General features: G+C 48.9%; 1 protein-coding gene across 3 annotated transcripts; it reads right to left on the reverse strand.

Moving 5' to 3' along the window:
- Window positions 1-2988: 2988 nt before the first annotated feature.
- Window positions 2989-11910, reverse strand: TRIM45 (tripartite motif containing 45). Of its 3 annotated transcripts, XM_054712063.1 has the most exons (7): window positions 11682-11910; window positions 10698-10948; window positions 8550-9283; window positions 7099-7228; window positions 6405-6519; window positions 4614-4740; window positions 2989-3253 (listed from the first exon to the last, which is right to left on the reverse strand). In XM_054712063.1, exons 1-7 carry the CDS (start codon window positions 11859-11861, stop codon window positions 3105-3107), a joined length of 1686 nt encoding a protein of 561 aa, XP_054568038.1. In that variant the 5' UTR covers window positions 11862-11910; the 3' UTR covers window positions 2989-3104. The 3 variants fall into 3 exon arrangements, with proteins under 3 accessions (XP_054568038.1, XP_028009962.2, XP_008145445.2); XM_028154161.2 differs by lacking the exon at window positions 11682-11910 and having other exon boundaries at window positions 4614-4774; window positions 10698-11475; XM_008147223.3 differs by lacking the exon at window positions 11682-11910 and having other exon boundaries at window positions 10698-11474.
- Between the last annotated feature and the right edge of the window lie 4461 nt (window positions 11911-16371).

The raw sequence follows: 16371 nt of genomic DNA on the forward strand, positions 1-16371 counted from the left end.
TGTGGGGGGCTATAAACTAGGATTTGACCTGCTTAGGGAAGACTTCTCTGAGGAAGTGATGAAGGAATTGGAATCAGTATGTAGAAGGTAACAAGGCCAAGAGGGAAATGCCTCTTTCCTATTCTGCTTTTAATTCTCATTCACTTCACCTAACCACCTCTTCACTGAGACAGACCTGACACACGGTGTACAGCCTCTGGAGTGAAGCTGAGCGACTTGCACTTCAGAGATTAGAGTGGGTGGGCTGGCAGGTGTAATGTGTACGCTTGTTACCCAAGACAGCCGAGGTGTTTATCCTGTTACAGTACCCCAGGGGACGAAGGCTGTAATTAGGGCTCTTTTTTCTGACCTGTTAACACCAGAGGTATAACTTGCATCATAATACGGCATCGCGTGGATGCTCCAGTGCTCACAACTCAAAGGTGACTTCTGAAGCACTTTGTTACACTTGGGACAATTCCTAAATGCTCAGGCTTCTTTTTCTCCTTACCTTGGAGTCTTGGGCTCTGCAGCTCACTCATCCTTTGCCAGGTTTTTCAGCTGGCAGGGCAGCTAAATTAAAAATTGAATGTAGATTCCACTGTAGTGTAGGCCAAGGAACACCCCCGCCCCCATCTGCACAAACTTTCTAATATTTGTAATGGAACTGTTGCCATTAATATTGCTTAAGGGCTAGGGCATGGCCAAAACCTAGATATATTATACAAGTTTTCTGTTGCTCATCTACGGTAGTGTTATCCAATTATTGAAATCTTTCCAACTGAAATAAGTAAGCTTTTTATCCTCATTTCTGAAACCTGATTCATTAACAGACCGTGGGGGAAAGGGGGAGAGGGAATGATATAAATATAATAAGTTTCTTCGTGGCAAGCAATTCCCTACATGTCTGAGGTCATTAGAAAATTCAAGGCTGGTCCCTAAGGTGCATTTAATTTATCCAATGTGTTTGAGAGAGGCCGAGATTTTTTTCTAAGTGGTATTTGATTAAATGGCAAATATTGGAGTTTGGGGGAAGGGAAGTCTGGCTTGTAAAAAGATACGAAGGAGATCCAGACTAAAAATTCTATCAATCACATTTTTATTCATTCAACAAAATATTGATTAAGCTCTACTGTGTGCCAAGAACAACGTAAAATACACAGGGACAATATAGTAGTTAATAAGTGCCAAATCTCTGCCTTCATAGAGCTTACAGTCTAGTATAAGAGGACAGACAATAAACCAATAGAATATATATGATAGATAGTGATTAAGCCGACTAAGGGTAACATGGAGTCCTGGTGAGGGGAGGGTTGGGGTTGCTCTTTTATATGATGTACTTAGGGTCCTCTCCAGAAAGACACTTGACAAAGCAGAAATCTGGTCTCGGGGGGGTGGTGATAAGGCTGCAAGACAGAGTACTTGGAGGGTTTGAGAGCACCAGGCAGGCCAGTGTGGCTGCAATAAAGTGATGTGCAGTGGGGCGGGCGGGTAGGGAATGAGAAGAACAGGTCATGCAGGGTCCTACATGCTGATGTAAGGACTGGCTTTGTTCTGAGTACCATGGGAATCCATCGGAAGGTGTGGAGCAGAAGCGTGATTGTCTGGCAGGAGCAGGACTGCAGTAAAGGTATGAGGTTCTCTTTCAACACCACTTCCCTTTATCTACTTACTTCTTGTGTGCCCTTACCAAGTAGTTATCTTCTAGGCTCTGGGGGTACGAGATGAACGTGGTGTGGAGGGGGAGGAAGGGGACTTCCATCTAAACAGCAAGATCACATTACAATCCATTGAAATGGTGCTAGTGAAAAGTGGATACGATAAAAGGTGTTGATTTCTGTGGAAAATATCTATATAAAATGTACCTAGGAGAAATAAAAAAAGGTTAATTACCAAAAAGTAAGGAACACGGTTATCGGTGGGGTGTCCTCCATGTCCCCACTGGTTGCCAGTTGAAATGGGCTTCTTGTAATGTAACCAGAAAAGGAATTTTCTAAGACTCGCATGGGAGAATGAGGGATACTTATTGGCGTGGAATTAAACCCCTGAGTTTTCAAGGTCCCATCTCCCTCTAATTCCGCCAAGAAAAAAGTCCATTTTGTCTTCAGCAGAGCTAAGATTAAAGCCAGTGTCCAGAATTTCCACTTCATACTTGCACAGACTAATCCAGCATCAGGCTAGCTGAGCTCGTATTCCCAGCTGCAGTCCATTGCGTGTGGAGTCCGCATGGCCACGGCAACTAGGGCCACATGGCTATGGAGGGAACATGGGAGAGTGCAGGGAAGCAGGAGCGAAGCAAAAGAAACAAGAGGAATAAGAAAGAATTCTTGCCGAAACCGGTTTGGCTCAGTGGATAGAGCGTCAGCCTGTGGACTGAAGGGTCCCAGGTTCGATTCCGGTCAAGGGCATGTACCTTGGTTGCGGGCACATCCCCAGTAGGGCGCATGCAGGAGGCAGCTGATCGATGTTTCTCTCTCATCGATGTTTCTAACTATCCCTCTCTCTCCCTCTCTGTAAAAAATCAATAAAATATATTTTTAAAAAATAATAATTCCTTTCAGTTTAACCTTCTTAAGATTTTGTGCACTTGCAGTGATTTCACCCTCTAGCCAAGGATTCTGTTCCTAGGTTTGACTGACAGGCAAGCATCTTTCCTGCATCACCCCGACTTTACTGTGCATGTGTCCATCTTCCCCTCCCCACAGTGATCTGCAGGGAATGGAACGGTGGTCCCTGGAGCGTGTGAAATTGCAGCTTCCTGGCGAAGCTGCCCAGATGACCATGCTTACAATGTCTGCCCTCCCTTTTGCTCCTTTCCTATTATTAACTAGCTGGTGACAAGAGTAGCAAAACTGTCCCCATGATCTTGAAGTTTAATGACATAGGTACCTTCATACCCACACAAACAGAAGACAACCTCCTTTGACATATAGAGGTGGCGTCTTGTGCTCAACCATCCACACGTACAATCAGTGAATAACTCACAAGAAGTATTTGTGCTCGAGCATCTAGGTAAGGCACTTTGTGTTTAATTCTATCAGTTTCTTCAGAATTAATCGAGGTCCGGGGTCTGGTGATCTGAAGCCGTGCTGGCCGCAGCTTTAGCAGGTTGACCTAGGAAACCGTCAGAGTGCCACCGTCCTGAGGAGACTCCTTGCTGTGCTCTGCCCACCTGTCCACGTGCATTCTGACTTCTCAGCAAACTTCCCGCAGCATGACCAGTGGGGACGACCTGGGTGGCCTTTGTGTCCATGGCCACAGCCTAGGTACCCACCTGTGTCCCACAAAGAGGAGAGGGGGAAACACCATCAGAGTGAAGTCCAGCAGTTCCCATGGACATTAAAGCTCCTGGCAACATCCCAACTCCTGGAGGTGAAAACATCTAATAAAAACCCAGTGAGAGGAACAAACTATCAGATGGCCCTATAGTCAGGAGGACTCCCAGGACTGATGACAGTAAGTCAATGAAGGTTAGCTCAAGTTCTGAGAAGAGTGTTATTTTAACATTGTGCTAACTCAAGGAGATGAGCTGGTTTGGATTTTAATTCTGAAATAATACAAATAAAAGAGTAGTGGAGCCCTGACCAGTTTGGCTCAGTGGATAGAGCGTCGGCCTGCGGACTCAAGGGTCCCAGGTTCGATTCCAGTCAAGGGCATGTACCTTGGTTGCGGGCACATACCCAGTAGGGAGTGTGCAGGAGGCAGCTGATCGATGTTTCTCTCTCATCGATGTTTCTAACTCTCTATCCCTCTCCCTTCCTCTCTGTAAAAAAATCAATATATTTTTTTAAAAAAAGAGTAGTGGAAATAAAAAAGAAGATAGATCCTAAAATGTTTATAGCAAAGGGTGCAAAAGCCACACTTGAGGCCCAGAATTGGAGTAAGGACACAACAGAATGCTTTTAAAAACAATTAGATCTTGTCTGAGCTGACTGACCCCTTTCCCCAGAGAAGAGTCAGACCTGGTTCAGTTGGTTTAATCAGCCATGCACCCATCCCTGCCTCGTTTGGAACTTCTTTAACCTTTTACTAGTAAAAGGAACAGGATGAGTTAACATTTGTTATCCTGCCAGGTTGCTGGAAAGAGCAGAAACGGGAAACCAAGCTTCCAGGGAGAAGCAGGGCTCATGGGATTGGTGAACTGTATCAAAATGAAAAGAGCTCAGAACTTGTAAGCTTGCTGTTTCAGTGTTCAGAACAAAGAAGCTTTAAATGAAAGTTTTAGAACTGTGGTACCTGTACCCACAGACTATATTCTTTCTTTTTGTTTTGTTAATCCTCACCCAAGGATATTCCTCCATTGATTCTCACAGGGAGAGTGGAAGAGAGAGGGGAAGACAGAGACACATCAATTGGCTGCCTCCCACATGCCCCCTGCTAGGGCCTGGGCCAGGGAGAAGCCTGCAACCAAGGTCGTGCCCTTGACCATGCCCTTGACCGGAATCGAACCTGGGACCCTGTGGTCCACAGGCCACGCTCCATCCACTGAGCCAAACCAGCCAGGGCCACAGACTATATTTCTTAGAAACAAAGCCTAAGGCGGAATATCCCAAACTTAGTGTCTGTGCTAATTCCCACTGCTGGGAGACGGTCCCAGAGGGGAAGGCCTTTCTAGAGCGACTGGCCCTCCTTACCTGGCATGGTGCCCCCACAGGCACAGCGAGCTGTTTTCTGGCCTCCACTGGAGCAGAACGTGCAGCAGTGAAACACGCCTGGGTGCGGGTGGTGCCTTTTCCTCACGGTCACAGTGAATGGCGAGCCCTTCGGTGTTCAGACCAAGAGCAAAGAACAGCACCTTATGTATGAGCCAACAGGGATGTGCTGAGCATCCCATGTGCTAAATGGAGTGTAAGTCACAGGGCCTGCCCTGAGAGGGAAGCACTAGGGGACAAGATCTAGCTGGATGGGTGCTCAGCTGGGTGGGCCAGATACAAAGGCAGGGACAGCCAGGAGTCCGCTGCCCTCCTAACACCTGGACCACGTGACACACTGGTAAACCCTGCCTGTGCTTTCATGCCACTGACTCGGTCTTAGCTTCTCCGTTCTTGAGGAATCTCGGGTAATTAGTGGAGCGCCACACCCACAGGCCCGGACATCCTGTGATTCTTTCTCCAGTTTCTCAGCCTCACACGTCCTCCCCTCATATACTGAGCTACCTCCTTCCCTTCCACCCCTCCATCCTGGACATATGTGTGTACCCACCCTTTTATTCTGGGTCAGTGAAGAGATTTGCAAGGGAGAAAGGTTAAGAGCATGGTTAATAATTCTCCAGTTAGAAACTCTCCTACCTGCCCCCTTTCCTTCAAGGATAACTTCCATTCTCCAGTTGCTAGCCTACGTTAAGCAATAAATATTCAGTAAGTGTTGCTATGTGCCTACCCCTATGTGAACCACGCAGTCGGAAAGTACAAAGTCGAGAGTCTGGCACAGTAAAGCCTTTCAGATGTTAAGTCTCTCTGCCTTTAGAGAATTTACAATCTATCTTAAAAATAACTTGGAGTTTAAAAAAATGGGGTCAAATTCTGGTTTTGCTATGCAGGTACTGTACGCTTTGACACGTTTGGTGTCTCAGTCTAATCAGATGATGATCTCCATACCTAAAAATGGTTCGGAGGAAAAATGAAATAAATGTATGCAAAAACACCTAACCCACTCTGGCACACTGGTTAGGCAAGCAACGTGTGGCTAGTGAACAATGAATCTTCTAGTACGCGGACCACAGGCCTGACATGTCATGACTCTATGGTATTTGTGTCCCTGTCAGTGTTGATTTCTGGTTGGGGGGAACCTCTGATTACTCAAATGTCAGCAGAGAGAGTCTGCTGGACATGTTGAGTATGGCCCAAGTTTTTAAAAATTCATAATCTCTAGCCAGAAACTGTTACAGTTGTCTGTGGAGGTGGTATAGTAACCATGGTAACAGTTAAGCATATATGTGAACAGAGAATCACATGGGCAGCAGACAGATGACTAGGCAGTTGAAAGGAGAGGGTGTATGTCTCCCAATCGTATTCCAGTAAGTCCACCATCTGGTCATCGTCTGAGCAAAGCTGGAAAATCCTGAGCCGGATTATATTTCTTGGGTGTGTATTCTTGTCTGCTAGTAGATTGTCCCCTGTGATTAAGGCATCTTTCCCAAATTCAGAGTTCCAACAAGCCAACTGGGAGAATGAGAAAATACAAGCATCACTGCCCAGAGGTAAAACAGGGCTCGAGAATTCTTAGGCACCAGCATCCTCTGGTAAGAATGAATCACAAAATCTGGGGCATTTCTAAAGGGAAGGGCAGCAAGAAAGGAGAGAATCCCATTCGGTCCCTCTATACAGCGGATGCTATGGGAAAGGACTCCATATCCGAAGGCGACAGAACCCACGAGGGCCAGGGGGAAAGGAGCTCAGGGAAGCGTCCGCACAGGTCTTCCTCACCTGCACGTGCTGCTCTTTGACGCAGACCAACACCTTGTAGATGCCAGGTTCCTTGGGGGTGTAGGAAACGCCGTAGGTCCCGTCCTTGTTGTCTTGCACCATTGTTCGGACTGGACTGGACGGAGAGAAGAGTTCCAAAAAGCCACTCACTCTCACAGCCTGCTTCCTTGCCCACTATTTTAGGATGGAAACTACACCGTGAAGTTCAATCAACGTTTACATGTCCCCCGAACAAGATGCTGCTCCCACTTGTCTCAGAGACTAATTTCACAACAGAGGGGAGCAAAATAAACGCCGACTTCATCTGCCGTGGGGGTGAGTTCCCTGAAGACCTTATGGCTCTGCTGTGCCCTCCTGTACGCTGTCCTTCCCTTCCCTCACCGGAGCCACGCAGCTCGGCTCCCAGTACTATTCAGTAGCCAAGTGGGGCTGAATTTTGAGAAGGGCACCATTCAGTCAAATATAGACTATTTTTCACTCTATTCAAAGCTTGGGGGTGAAGGCAATCGGGCAGATCAGACCTTTGGGAGAGAATTGCATATAGGCATCAAGCCCAGAAGAGACATCTGGTCCAATTGGTCATATTTTTAGTAGCACCATGGGGAGGCAGATAGTAACCACTGCCGTTACCACTCCACCATTACTTCAAGCTTCCAGTTTCATCACCCAGGACACGTGACTGTGTGGTACAAACCTGTCTTTCTTATCTTTAGGGACAACTGCGACTTGAATGTTGTCTCCTCCCCTGCCCATGCTCTCTCCCGCTGCGTCCTTACAAAGCAGGGTGAAAGAGGCCGTCTGTCTCTCCCGGGCTCGGTGGAGATCTGCAAGATAAACGCGCCGTCCTCACCTTCATGGCCGATGCAGTGACTCCCTCCCCAGGTCACACACCGTCTTGCTTTTTCTCTCCAGAACAAAGGGTTGTGCCTCCTGTGCATGGTGGTCACCCTGTCCCCTTTCTTCTCTTCCCGTCTGTCTCCCAGCGCATGCTCCTGGGAGTCTCCTAGTTCTCTCTCGCAGCAGCTGCTTTTGGGTCACAGGATCCTGGACATTAACGTCAGCCCCAAAGAAGCTTTTGAAAATATTCAGGGTTGGCCTAAGTGTTCAGAGAAGAAAACCTCCAGACCCTGTGAGGGAGGCTGGTAACCCCAACACTATCCTCTCTCCGCTGCAGATACTGCCGGAATGGGCTTGGACTCCATGCTAAGAGCCTCCACAATGCAGTTGCTCATGCCAAGGTGCTGGGATATTCAACAGCAAGGACACAATAGAATACTTAAAAAAAATAATTGGACCTCTTGCCTGGGTTAATCCCCTTCCCCCCCAAAAAAGCGCCAGACCTGTTTCTGTTAGTTTAATCATCCATCCCCCACCCTCCCATCCCTGCAGCCCCTAGTCCAGCAGTCAGATGAATGGGTTCAGGAGCTACTGTGAGGTCTATGGAGGGTCTAAGAATCTCCTCAAATTGCCCGAGGTAGTGGGTGTCTCTTGGGAAAAGAGCATTCTCAAAGGGATCTGTGACCTCGAAACAGTTCCCAGTTCCTGTGCCCGAGTCAAGAGGACTCCAGGATACAGCCTTCCTGTCAGGGCTGATCTATGACATACATGTGAACATCATGTTTCTTCTAGAACAGAACACTGTGGTCGATGATTGTCTTCCCCTACTGAGTGAAATGCCTACTGTCTTCTTTTAAATGCCAATGGGAACCAAAAAGGATCTAGAAAGTAAACCATAATCCCTCCCTCCCTCCCTCTGAAATTCTTCAGAACTTGATCCAAGCAACCTACTCCCTTTCCAAGCACTCCAGATTCCACCTGCCCTGAAGTCTATGCTGTTATCTCTGAGGGCTGCCATCTCGGCTTGGTCTTCTAACAGAAAGAGCATGATCCTCGAGTTCCTGGGTGGTTACCACATTTCTCAACTGGAAAAGGACCAAGCCTCATGCCTGCAAGGGATAGTAACTGGACCCTGACCAGAACAAATCGAAGGTTAAGGGCAAGAAAGGGGGTCACTGTCCTTTAGTAAAATGGCCAGGAGGGAGCTCCTCCTAGCTGAACGGAGGCCTCGCTGAAAAAGCTACACATCTTGAAACACCCTGTCCCTGTCCACTGCCCCCTCGGTGGCTGTGGGCAGTGCTTTCCTACCTTTTCCTTGAAGGACACATTGGGCTGGATCGACCTCTTTGGTATTGATGGCCCCATAAACTTCGTAGCCACGGCACCGGCCTGCTTTCTCCTGAGGAGAGAAGCATATCTTGTCGTTGACTCTGGGACGGGCGCTGTACTCGACTTGGTTCAGCTTCGTGAGCCGCTCCACTACCACCCCCTTGGTGATGAGGATCTCCAAGTCAGTGCCGCTGGTCAGCAGGTGCTCGGTGAACTCCACTCCAGTGCGCAAGTCCGCCAGCAGCTGCTCCAGCTGTGCCTTCTGCAGCTGCAGGGAGCTCTCCTGCTGGAGCCGTAAGTCTTCCAGCTGCTTCAGCAGCCTGTCCCGGTGCTCTTCGACGGCCTTGATGTAGCCCTCGGAGAAGGTCCGGATATCGGCCGCCACGGCCTCCACTCGCTGCTGGAGGGCACTGTTTGTGTCTTTGACCCGAGCCAGGGCTTCCTCCAGGGCCTGCACACGGGGCTGGGTGTCTCTGAGGAGCTCCCGCACGGAGTCCCCGTGCTTGTGGATAACGTTGCTGGTGAAGTCACAGGGGTGCTCCCGGTGCGCCCCCACCACGCAGTCTCGGCACACAGGCTGGTCACACAGCTCACAGAACAGCCTCAGCTCCTCCGCAGGGTGAGCAGGACACAGAATGGCCTTCCCAATCCGGCTGTAGCCCTTCAGGTCTTTGAGGTCCACCATGGTGTGGTAAGTCGTTTTCTTCTGCCTCCTGGGGGCAAGCAGAGTCAGGAACAGGAAATGAGGGGACCATTCTAGTGGGGAAACAGCCCAGCAGTTGTAAGAGCATGGTCTCTGAAGTCAAACAAACCCGAGATCAGTTCCTCGCTCTAACCTCTGAATAGCTACATCATCCTCTCTGATCCCAGTCCCTCACCTGTGCAGTGGGGATAGCACGTACCTGGGAGGGCTGTTGTACAGAATACATAGTAAACTAGGGCTCTCTGGCTCAGGACGTGGCATTGCAAAAGGTTGCGGCACTAAGTCTACATCTTAGAACTTGCCCCAAAGAGTTACATTGGCAAGTTTAGACAAGAGCCACAGCCTCCTCCTCCAGCAAGCTAGAGGTGAGAGCACGGTGAAAACCCAGCCCCAAGAAACAACTGAGCCGAATGGCACAGCGGTAAACCCCGGGCCACCATAAAGCAGCCAGCTGGCCCCCAGAAGTCTCCCTCAGCTTTTATCTAAGGTGTTGGTAGAGCATTTCCTTGGACCAGTGCCTACTTCACCCAAAGCAGCAAGCTAGAATTTTCCTCAAGAGTTATCAACATTAGAAAGAGTGAAATCAATGATCAGACGCAAAGCTCTTTGAACTCCTCTTCTCTGCAGCTCTCCAGAGACTCAGGGGAACCCCTGGGAAGCCATGGTGCCTGTTGGGGCAGAGGAGTGGCTGTAGAGAAAACAGGGTCAGCTGTTCAGCTGGCAGCAAGACAGTCAGAGTTACAAGTTAAAAATAGACCGAAGACTACTAACTCGTTGTGTGGGTGAGGCCAGAGAATAAATGGAAGGCAGAACTTAAAAACTACCTGAAGCTAACCCTAAAACCTTGGTTATTTTTTATTCTGATGTGTTGGAATGAGCACCTGTGACTTCACCTTACACTGGGAAGGCAGCATGGACTAGCAGAAAGCAGATCTGGATTTAAAAGTCAGTTGTTGTATATTATTTACCAACTGTGGGGCTGTGGCAAGTCATATATCGAGGAGCTAGTTTCCCCAATAAATAGGGATGGAAGCAGTGCCTACTTTTTTTTAAAAGAGGTGCAAGGATCAAATGAGATTGAGGCAGGAGCTATGCTATTCTATTCATTCTCTTTCTCCAGCACCCAGTGCCATTACCCAGCGTACAAATGACTGATGAGCCAAGGACGCCGTGAACGTGCTTTGCAAACGGAAAAGGACTATGCAGGCCTCTGACGCTGTTACTGCTGTGGGCCTTGTCTAAGGCTGCAGGAAGATACCACCACTCGAGAGTATTTGCTCTCAGATTGTCGGTGGCTCTTTGACCTCCCATGGCATTTGAGAAAGCTTTCCTTCCCATCTGCTCACCAAGGAGGGATGTCTGTCTCAACACCTCTTTCTCCTCTGCTCACAAGCCACACCAGGTAGGGGTAATCCCGTCGTTACCTATGCGCCTGGCAGCAGAAATGGCAGAGATTGGCTTTGCAGGTCTGACACCTCTTCTCCACGTCCCTGTCGCTGCACAGGTCACACACCAGGCCCTGGCCTTCCCCACGCAGACTCTCCAGCATCACATCATTCATGGCCAGGTGGTCTATGGTTAAAGCTTTCACTCCACCCATGGGCAGGTCCACCTGAGCATCACATACTGGGCAGAGGATGCCGGTCTGCGGCTGCAGGCAGGGTGGCTTGAGTTCCTGGAATAGTGACCCCTCAGAGCTTGTGTCAGAGTCTCCCCCTCGGATGTCCACTACTGAGAAGGGTTCCAGCTGCTCCAAACAGGTGGTGCAAACTGTGTGCAAACAAGGCAGGAGCCTGGGGGCTTGGAAAAGCCCCATGCACGAAGGGCAGTGCGTCTTGCCGGAGTTCCCAAGGGCAGGCCCACTGGGGAGTTTGCCCATGAAGCCCAGCAGCGGCTTCCTCTTTTCTGACATATTCCCCACGTTTATGCCCAGTATCAGAAAAGGCCCCGGGCAGTTCTGTAAGGAAGTAGTTGATTAAGCCCACCCAAAGAGAAAGCTCCCAGAACGTGAACAGAGACCATGGGGAACCGCTCTCCAGCAAATCAAAGGGCAAACGGGGAGAGGATTCCTCCGAGGAAGGACCCACAGCTCTGCTCAGGAGTGCCCCCTCCTTTCCACGGCATCCCATGCCAGACACGCCCACGCCCGCCTCTGCCCCCCAAATCCTCCCCGGAAGCGCTTCCAGGTCTAGGTCTGGCACTAGTCTCGCTGCTTCCTCCTGAACCCCTCCCTGCACCTCTCTACCCCACCCACCCCCACCCCTCCCTCCCGCCCCACTGGTCCCGCGCCCGACACGCGACAAGCGCCCCCCTCGCCCCCGTGATGAGGTAGGGGGCCTCCTGCTCCTCCCCCCGACCCGGTCCTGCGGGGAGGGCACACAGCGGGCCAGGACGTGGCGAGTCCGCACCAGCTCCTCAGCGGCCACAGCCTCCCCAGGTTTGGACCCCAGGTGCTGAAAGGCTCCGGCCCCTCTTCGCACCAATCCCAGCCCTCCACTCAGGAGCGTCCAATCACCGTCCGAGGGGGGCGGCCCGAGGCCCTCTAGATTGACACCACCAACACCCAATAAGCTTTGGAAATCCCACATCGCCTGTCCACTCAGGCGAGGAGGGGAGAACCAAACTGAAGGGCGGGGCGGTGGGAGGGCTCGGGCCTCGCTGGGAGGAAAAAAGCAAGGTGGGGAGTGAGCGGCATAGTAGAGCCAGCGTCACCATTTTACGGGGATTGTCCTCTTTATCCCTGTGGTGACAGAGCGGCCAGAGGACCACTTGATATGCCTCGGGGATGGCCTCCTTGGCGCCCTCAGGTTGGTCCCACAAGCCCAGACGGGGCCCTCCCATTGGTGGGTGGAGCTGTCAGTCAGCCCGGGCATGCTGGGAGTTGTAGGACGAGAAGTTTTCCAGTTTCCGGATGTAGCGACGGAAGTCGCCCCTCAGGCCTGGTGTGCCCGCTCGTGGGCCTCTGCGGCTCGCTGGCACCGGGCACTTTCTGGGACGAAGGGCCCCTCCCCCTGGGGCTGGAGAAGCCGCTGTTTCACCCCGTACGGCCTGGGGTGAAAAAGACCTAAGGAGTTGGGTGTTTGTCGCCCAGGACGCTACAGTTATGCATAACAGAAAAGGAGCAGGTTCGTCCCGCCGTTTTTATCAGTCCCTCCAGGAGGGCCCGCGACTGGTCACAATGGGAGAGTGGAGGATGCCAGGGAGGGTAGAAATAAGCCCTTTGTGGGCTCACGAACTAATGGGGCAGATGAACTCATTGAACACCCCTTAAAATTAAGTCTGTGTTTATTAGTGCCCTTACCAGTCGTCTCCTGGTTCGGCCATGTGGGGCCTTTGCTGTTCTGGGATCTGGAACCTCTCTCCCCGAAACTCCGCAAGTGGCAGCACTGGCTCCTCACCTCCGCCTTCTCTCCTTGTCTCCAGTCGCTTAGGCCAGTCGAGTAGGTTCCATCTTATTTGCTTTGTTCATGGCCTTCCCTACATTGATTTGCGCCCAATGAACAGCTGTGTCATTGATGTCTTCCTTATCCATAGCTACTCGAGGCACAGTGCCTAGAGCACAAGCTTTTAAAAATAAGGTCATCTGAAAAACAACAACAACAAAAAACTTGACTCCAAATTATGAAGAAGAAAAAAAACTATTTACAAAAATTCGAAATGTTTAGCCGTTTCCAAAATAGATACAACGTGTCCATGAGTCCAATGCCACTTATACAGGGTGAGGCAAACGTAGGTTTACAGTTTGTATGGAAAAATAATACAATAATAATAAGTAATAATACCAAAATAACTTTTCTATACTCATCTGTAAACCCCTCAAGACCTTTGCCCCTCACCTTGTATATAAAAATTACACGTGATTTCCAAAAGTAAGGATGCCTACAAGAATTCTTACCTCGATTTCTTCACCTACCTTGACTCAGAATCCGCTTTCTCCATCCCGGTGTGCTGGAGTTAAGTCCCACAAACTGTGCAGCCTTGGGTTTGCTATATATTCCAGCTTGAACTTCACCTTCACCTGATGCTTGGTGATGCTTCATCTCTTATTCATGCCCTATCCCATTTCCCAGGTGGGTGTTCCGAGCTTCTCTTGTTTAAGAAGTACTTTATAATTTACGTTAGCATTATCTTGTTTAACCCTTGAACAATTCTTTGAGGAAAATCTCAGCGAAGTCTGGTGTTCAGCCCAAGGTAATACATCTGAAGACTTGAACTCAGCCTTAAAATGCCTTTTCTAAGATTTTACCCCAACCACCTCTTTCTTTCCTTTCCCAGTTTGTTACGCATCTCAGCAGGTTCTTTAAATGTTTAATATTTTTAAGGTAAAGTATTTAGCCTTTAATTGAGAAAAGCAAAGCTATTTGGAGAACGCCCTTGCCTTCTACTTAAAAACCTGATTTATCATACCTCCTTTCATACCCCTCCTGCTTGCCTTTCTTCTGTTGCAAGGTTAACCCCTCAAGACCTTTTTGCTCTTTTTTAAAAAAATATATTTTATTGATTTTTTACAGAGAGGAAGGGAGAGGGATAGAGAGTTAGAAACATCCATGAGGGAGAAACATCGATCAGCCGCCTCCTGCACACTTCCTACTGGGGATGTGCCCGCAACCAAGGTACATGCCCTTGACCGGAATCGAACCTGGGACCCTTGAGTCCGAAGGCCAATGCTCTATCCACTGAGCCTTGACTTCTTAACTCCTCTCCTCTCCTGGCCTTCTAACCTCTTGGGCTGCTTCTCACACTCTCCTCCTCCCTCCCCTACCTTTTCTCTCTGCATTTTTCTCTCGTGCAGGTGACTCCCAGGTCCACACTCTCAGTACTGACTTCTCCCCTGAGCTTTGGTCACAACCATCTATTAGAACTCCGCACCCAAATGTGTCCCCATCACTTTAAGCCCCACATATTTTAAACTTCTATGAACTTTTCTGCTCACTAAACTGTGCTTTCTGAATTTTATTCTCTCAAGGATATCATCATTCTCCCTTCCCTCCAGCTTGAAACCTTATAGTGCTCTTGGCCTCCTTGATGTTTTTCCATATCCAGGCAGGTACCAATTTCTTTCCATCCTCACTGCCAACACCTTACTGTGTAGACTTTTAGGACCCGATCATCCTGACCTCAAGTATCACGATAGTCTCCGAATTATCCCTCCCCTCCGCTTTTTTTTCCCAAGCAATCCTACACAGCTTTTCCAAATTAATTGTAAACACATGGTACATGGTCAGCCTTTATTCTAAAAGCGTCAGTAGCTCCTTATCTCTATAGGATAAAATCTGGATTCCTTAATAGATCCATAAAACTGGCCTGATAGTTATTCCCTGAACATTGCTAAGCACACTTCTTGGTCTTTGCCCATTTTTTTCTGCAGAATTTGTTCATCTTTATTTAAACCTCCCCTTCCTTCTGTGTCAAGCCTGTTTGAAACTTTTTCTATTACTTCAAGGCCTCAGATTTGAGCTCCAATAGCTCGTTGCTTATACTTTTCACTTTCAAGTTTGTGCTACATTGTAGTAGCAAGTGTTTTTATTTATTGTGTATAATGTATGCATGTGCATCTGTATTCACATGTATACACACATACACACATATATTCCTTATCTCTCTATTAATATGAAATGCCTTTGACAACCAGCTGAGTGCCTTCACAGGAGGCCTCTAGTAGAGACCTGTTATTGAAGAGGCAGGGAACGATGACCTCACATAAAGGAGAACAGACAGGACTACCCTCAGCCGAAGGTTTTGTGGGTTGTTGAGACCAGACGTGATACGGGGTGAAATCATGGGAGAGGATGAAGGATGAAGGATTCTGCTTTCTCAACAAAGTTCAGGGTGTTAGTCTACGCTCACGTACTGCTTCATCTTTCTGGGGACCCCAGGCAGCAAACAGTGACAGGGAAGTACGAAAGCCATGGAATCAGAGGAACAGGATTGATGAAAATGGCCAGGTCCATCAAGGGGTCTACAGGATTCAGCCCACTCTTGCAACCCCAGACAGGGCGAGTCCCCAAGGCAAGAAGGCAGGAAGGGAGAACGACTCATCAGGAAGGCCGGCAGATCTGGACTGGACGTTGTGCTTGATCAGTACCACCAGAGACTGAGTGAATGGAGAGAGAGCGGTGTCAGGTTTGTCTTTGACCTCTTAATCAGAATGGTCTCCACTTGCTCTCTAACTCCCCTCACATTTTGCTCCGAAACAGTACAATCTGGCCTCTGCTCTCACCGTTCCTCTGAAATTGCTTTTGCTCAAGTCCCGGATAACTTCCTCCTTGCTAACTCCAGCGGATACTTTTCAGTTATTATTTAAGAGAATTTTCTATAGCTTTGACACTGACAAGTTTCTTCTCCTTGAAACCTTGTCCTCCCTTGATTGCCATAGCGCGATTTAACCTCTCCTTTTCTTTTTCCCACACTTCCTTCCACCTGGCTCTTAAACGTTGCTATTGCCCAGGGTCCTTAGCTCTCTCTCTCTCTTTTTTTAAAAAAATATATTTTATTGATTTTTTTACAGAGAGGAAGGGAGAGAAAGAGGGACAGAGAGCTAGAAACATCGATGAGAGAGAAACATCGACCAGCTGCCTCCTGCACACCCCCCACCGGGGATGCGTCCACAACCAATGCACATACCCTTGACCGGAATCGAACCTGGGACCCCTCAGTCCGCAGACTGACGCTCTATCCACTGAGCCAAACCGGTTTCGGCTCTCTCTCTCTCTTTTTTTTTTTTAAATATATTTTATTGATTTTTTACAGAGAGGAAGAGAGAGGGATAGAGAGTTAGAAACATTGATGATAGAGAAACATCAATCAGCTGCCTCCTGCACACCCCCTACTGGGGATGTGCCCGCAACCAAGGTATATGCCCTTGACCGGAATCGAACCTGGGACCTTTCAGTCCGTAGGCCGACGCTCTATCCACTGAGCCAAACCGGTTTCGGCTCTCTCTCTCTTTTAATAATAATTTTTAAAAACACACCAACCCCCTCATCCTCCCTTGATTGTTGTGGGATTTGGAGGTGATGTATACAAAGCACCAGCCCCCTTTCTATATGGGGGGCTCTTTTTATTATATTATTGCCCATATCAATTCTCTGAATTTAC

The sequence above is a fragment of the Eptesicus fuscus genome, chromosome 22 (genome assembly GCF_027574615.1).
Source record: "Eptesicus fuscus isolate TK198812 chromosome 22, DD_ASM_mEF_20220401, whole genome shotgun sequence".
In the NCBI taxonomy this organism is placed as follows: Eukaryota; Metazoa; Chordata; class Mammalia; order Chiroptera; family Vespertilionidae; genus Eptesicus; species Eptesicus fuscus.

What these genes read in the sequence shown, in the direction of transcription:
- TRIM45 (XM_008147223.3), bottom strand. Translation starts at nt 11,185, where the DNA reads ATGTCAGAAAAGAGGAAGCCGCTGCTGGGCTTCATGGGCAAACTCCCC. An exon ending in TTCTGCTGCCAGGCGCATAG is followed by an intron (nt 9,284 to 10,697) that starts GTAACGACGGGA and finishes GCTTGCCCCCAG; the next exon opens with GAGGCAGAAGAAAACGACTT. An exon ending in TCAAAGAGCAGCACGTGCAG is followed by an intron (nt 4,741 to 6,404) that starts GTGAGGAAGACC and finishes TGAACACCGAAG; the next exon opens with GGCTCGCCATTCACTGTGAC.